Below are 4,887 nucleotides of genomic sequence, written 5' to 3' on the forward strand. Positions count from 1 at the left end.
CCCTCAACACGGTGAGTTTCTAGCTGCAGGGCAAAGCTGCTGATCTTCCTGGAGAGCTCTTCTGAACTCAGTGCATGTAATCATGGATTGGGAATTTAATGGTCTCTCTCCTGGAGTATCCAGGGTTAAGCAGAAAGAGGAGATGCTTCAGAGCAGGGATTCCCTGCCACACGCTCATAGGGACAGGGCATCCTGCTCCCTTCTCTCAGGAAAGATGGGGGGGTAGGAAGCCATGGTCTGCACTCAGCTCCACATGGGCTGTGATTGAGAGCAGCATCCCCCAGGCCCAGGGTGCTGTGTGCCCAGGACAGTGACTCTGCAGCCTGCGAGGGGCAGCACTGCCCAGGGTGCTCCCCACAGCGCTGCAGGGAAGCGCTGCGTGGGGAGACAGACACCCATCAGGGCAGGTTCATTCTGCTGCTAAGAGGCTGCTGCAGAGTGAAGTCTGCTCACAGCTCCAGCTCATACACAGGGCATGTGCGAGGGGTCCTTTACAGGAGCAATATCAGAAGGGCCACTTGAAAGGGAAGGAGCTTTCCTTCCTCTCTCTGCTCTTTCAGCCTCCTGAATATTGCAGGGGGAATGAAGGAACAAGTTTTGTCTTTTTGGCAGGGAACGGGGAGTCCTAGATCTTCATGCCTAGAGATTCATAGGTCTGTGAGAAGCCTCAGAAAGCTGCTTCATGCCCACCTTACCCTACAGGTAACATCCATATTGTCTTTGTGGACTCATAGGACCTAAAGTGACTGACTCCTTAGGATCTGCAACTGCAGAGCTGCCCCTGGACATTGCCCAGAGGTTTCTGCAGGGCAGAACTGAGCACACAGAGGGTGATACGATATGGGATCTGTGAGCAATGGCAGGGACAGGACACTGGGATAGAGGAAGAGCTGGTGGCAGGGACAGATGCAGGCAGCGGAGATGGGCAGTGAACGGGCAGGGGGTGCAGGGCAGGAGCCTCCTCCTCTGCAGCCAGACCTGCAGCAGAGGAGAGGGGCAGCTCTCCTGCCACAGGCACATTGCCTGCCACCCCACCAAAGGGCTAAGAGGGACTGCCCTGTGACGTCCCCCTTGGAGAGGTGACATACCCAGCCGTTAAAGTGAAAGGTTTCCAGAAGGCCTCTCTGTCCCTCTCCTTGCCTCCCTTGGTAGCACATTGATGGTGTTGCTCCTTGTTTCCCCTCCCGTCCATGCTTTTCCTGTTCTTGCTCTCAGCTTTTCGCAGCTGGATGTTTTCAGCTGCAGTTCAGACACTGATGCTACAAGGTGTGGAACAGAGGGGTCTGCATGGGAGTGAGATTTCCCAAGTCCCGTTTTCTCCTGTGGATCTCCTGGAAATGAAGCCTGTGAGCCTAGCAATTGCACTGACTCTCCCTTAAGGAGAGCCCGTCTTCAGTGCTAACACTCCTTTGGCTGTTTCCCTGTGGTGCCCTGCCAGGCTGCCATCTGCCCTCCAGAAAGGCTCTGCTGTATCATGGCCTATCTGTGATATCTGAGCGACGTGTGAGGAAGCTGCCCAGATGCTGAGGGTATGGAGGTGGTGGTGGGAGGCTGTCCATGAGCAGCTGAAATGAGCCCTGTGTGTCTCTGGCCAGGAGTGTGGAGACCTCCCTGAGGTGTGTGGAGAAAGGGTGAGAAATTTGGAGGTGGGCACTTTGAAACTGCACAGCTCTGCTATAAGCAGAGCCTGGTCTCCTTTGAGGGCAGCATAATGAACACGATGATCCTCTAGCTCAAGCAGACATGAGTACAGGACAGATGAGAACAAGACTAATAGATAAACAAGATAAACTGCACTAAGATACTCTTACTAAAGGGAGGTAATGGAGGACAGTGTCGGACAACTGAATGACTTCAGGGTTTTTATGTTCAAAAGTTTCTCTTAACTCCTCCATATCCTCTATTCTTTAGAGATTCCCACATGACTGGACGGAGCTAATGTCCAACAGCAGCTCCTTCAATGAGTTCCTCCTTCTGCCATTCGCAGACACGCGGGAGCTGCAGCTCTTGCACTTCTCGCTCTTCCTGGCCATCTACCTGGCTGCCCTCCTGGCCAACGGCCTCATCATCACAGCCGTAGCCTGCGACCACCGCCTCCACACCCCCATGTACTTCTTCCTCCTCAACCTCTCCCTCCTCGACGTTGGCTCCATCTCCACCACTGTTCCCAAATCCATGGCCAATTCCCTGTGGAACACCAGGGCCATTTCCTATTCGGGATGTGCTGCCCAGATATTTTTCTTCCTCTTCTTGTTGGGAGGAGAGTTTTATCTCCTCACAGTCATGGCCTATGACCGCTACGTTGCCATCTGCAGACCCCTGCACTATGGGACCCTCCTGGGCAGCAGAGCTTGTGTCAAAATGGCAGCAGCTACTTGGGCCAGTGGCTTTCTCTATGCTCTCCTGCACACTGGGAACACATTTTCCCTGCCACTCTGCCAAGGCAATGTGGTGGAGCAGTTCTTCTGTGAGATCCCCCAGATCCTCAAGCTCTCCTGCTCAGACTCCTATCTCAGAAAAGTTGGAGTTATTGTAGTTAGTTTTTCTTTAGCTTTGGGGTGTTTCATTTTCATTGTGGTGTCCTACGTGCAGATCTTCAGAGTTGTGCTGAGGATCCCGTCACAGCAGGGCCGGCACAAAGCCTTTTCCATGTGCCTCCCGCACCTGGCCGTGGACTCCTTGTTGATTGGTACAGCAGCATTTGCCTACCTGAAGCCCCCCTCTATCTCCTCCCCAGTTGTGGATCTGGTCATGTCTGTTCTGTACTCTGTGGTGCCTCCAGCCCTGAATCCCCTCATCTACAGCATGAGGAACAAGGAGCTCAAGGAGGCACTGAAGAAACTCATCCAGTGGGTACAAGGTCAGTGGTAACAACTGTTTCACTCACTCATCAGGATATCTGGCATCGAGGCTGTATTTTATTCATTTTTTTCTTTTTTACTGCTCTTTTACATCCATTTTAAAATAATAAATAAAAAAATAAAGATACGTAGTTTTTGTCACGTCTGCACAGGAATCTCTCATTTAGCACTTAAACACAGACCATGATAAAGCAGGATGCCAGGCTTCCCCCTTCACTAGCAGAGAGGGTGGATTCTCTGAGTCGCTTCTTTGAGCTCCCTTGGACGTGTCCATTGCACCGAGAAGAGTTTCCCTCTGCAGCGTCTTTTCCAGCACTGACACCAAGGGACCTCTGGGGTACAGAGTCACGGCGGGACAAGGGCAGGTGGGGCGAGACCAGGGGTCCAGTGTTGTTTAGGAGATCTCAGCTCTCAGGCCTTTGGTTAGAGTGTGATCTCAAATCTCTCTAATATGACAGAAATGGCAACCAAGTGTCACCACAGGTTTCCATGGATCCATGCAAAGCTCCAACACACAAAACTAAACATGACTGAATTGAAGGAAAGTCTACAGGCAGCCTTCCCATGGCAGTTCATCTTTCCTGAAGACACATTCCAGGAGGACAGCAGGACTTTCTCTATTTAGAATTGGCCTCCATTTCCATGCTGTCCTTCCATGCTTTATTCTGCAGATATGGCCCAGGAACTCTCATAACCTGGTAGAGATAGGCTTGTTTTCCCTCGAACGCTGGAAGAACAGGCAGGACCAGTTCTTGGGCTCCCTTAAGCCACAGCAGGACACCAGAATAACATTTCCATAATAAAAGGGGATCTGCCCTATGATGGTCCTGAATCTGGCCTCTCTTTAGAAACTGGAATCAAAAAATATGCCCAAGGGCGTGCAACCACAAGTGGGCCTGCTCTTCTGCTTTTGAACTCCATGAGATCCAGAGGATGACCTCAGCATTCCAGGGTGATCTGTTAGCCTCAATCTAGGGTTCATCTCTCAGTGACCACTGCAGATAGGCAATGGTCTCTGCATTCCCTGTGCCAGGCTGCCCCTCACGTGACTGTGCTGATGAGAGAACCCCCAGGGGATCTCCAGGCACAGGGTTTGCCTGGGAGTGGGCACTGAGTGCAGCTTTAATGAAACAGGGACGACTCACGAAGGACTCACGACTCACTAGGGAACAGGATGACTCACACTGCAGGGACCAGAAGGTACAGCACTAAACCCAGGTGCACATGGGGAAAGGAGGGCTCTGCAATCCCCAGAGGGGCAGTGGGGACCCAGGAGGCCCAGGGAAGGGGCAGTGGAGGGTGATTCCTGCACCCGCAGTGAAACACCACAGCCTGGAGCTAGTGGCCACCCAAAGACATCGCCTGTCATTGTAATATGGTGGGGCACTCTGAGTACCGTCGGACCTCAGCCACCCGTATCAGTGGCCACAAGGGCACACTGATGGCTCATGGTCAATTTGTTGCCAACCACGATTCCCAGGCCCCTTTTTGTGGAGCTGCTCTCTTACAGGTCAACCCCCAGCCTGTCCTGGGGCATGGGGTTATTCCTCGCTAGCTGCAAGACCCTGCACTTGCCCGTGTTGAACGTCATGAGGTTCCTCTACCCCCAACTCTCCAGGCTGTCCAGGTCCCTCTTAAAGCCTGCACAGACCTCTGGGCTATCAGCCATTCCTCCCACATTTCTATCCTCAGAAAATTTGCTGAGGATGCACTCTATCCCTTCAGGTCACTGATTAATGAACTGAACAGGGTTTGACTGACTCCTGATACCAAGAGTTGCAGGTCTCCAACTAGGCTCTGCACCACTGATCACAACCCTAAAGCCTAAACCCCAAACCCAGCTGCTCAGATCGGGGTGATCTCACAGGTGCAAACCCACCACATCCCTGCTGCTGCCTGTGGCCTTCAGAGACAGCACCTTCCTAAAACCCCTTCCCCACACAAGAACCACTGCTGCCCTCTCAGCTCCTCTCACCACAGAGACCCCCCACCCACCGCCCACGCCTGCCTGCCTGCTGCCGGCCAA

General features: G+C 52.8%; 1 protein-coding gene across 1 annotated transcript; it reads left to right on the top strand.

Moving 5' to 3' along the window:
- Positions 1–1,938: 1,938 nt before the first annotated feature.
- Positions 1,939–2,871, top strand: LOC148590776 (olfactory receptor 14C36-like). Its single transcript, XM_088538600.1, has one exon. The coding sequence runs from the start codon at positions 1,939–1,941 to the stop codon at positions 2,869–2,871; it is 933 nt and encodes a 310-aa protein (XP_088394726.1).
- The last annotated feature ends 2,016 nt before the right edge of the window (positions 2,872–4,887 follow it).

The sequence above is a fragment of the Tinamus guttatus genome, unplaced genomic scaffold (assembly GCF_059628265.1).
Source record: "Tinamus guttatus ecotype Peru unplaced genomic scaffold, ASM5962826v1 Tinamus_guttatus_pri_ptg001089l, whole genome shotgun sequence".
NCBI lineage: Eukaryota > Metazoa > Chordata > Aves > Tinamiformes > Tinamidae > Tinamus > Tinamus guttatus.

Bases quoted from the DNA above. Each gene is read 5' to 3' on its own strand.
- LOC148590776 (XM_088538600.1), top strand. From the start codon at position 1,939: ATGTCCAACAGCAGCTCCTTCAATGAGTTCCTCCTTCTGCCATTCGCA.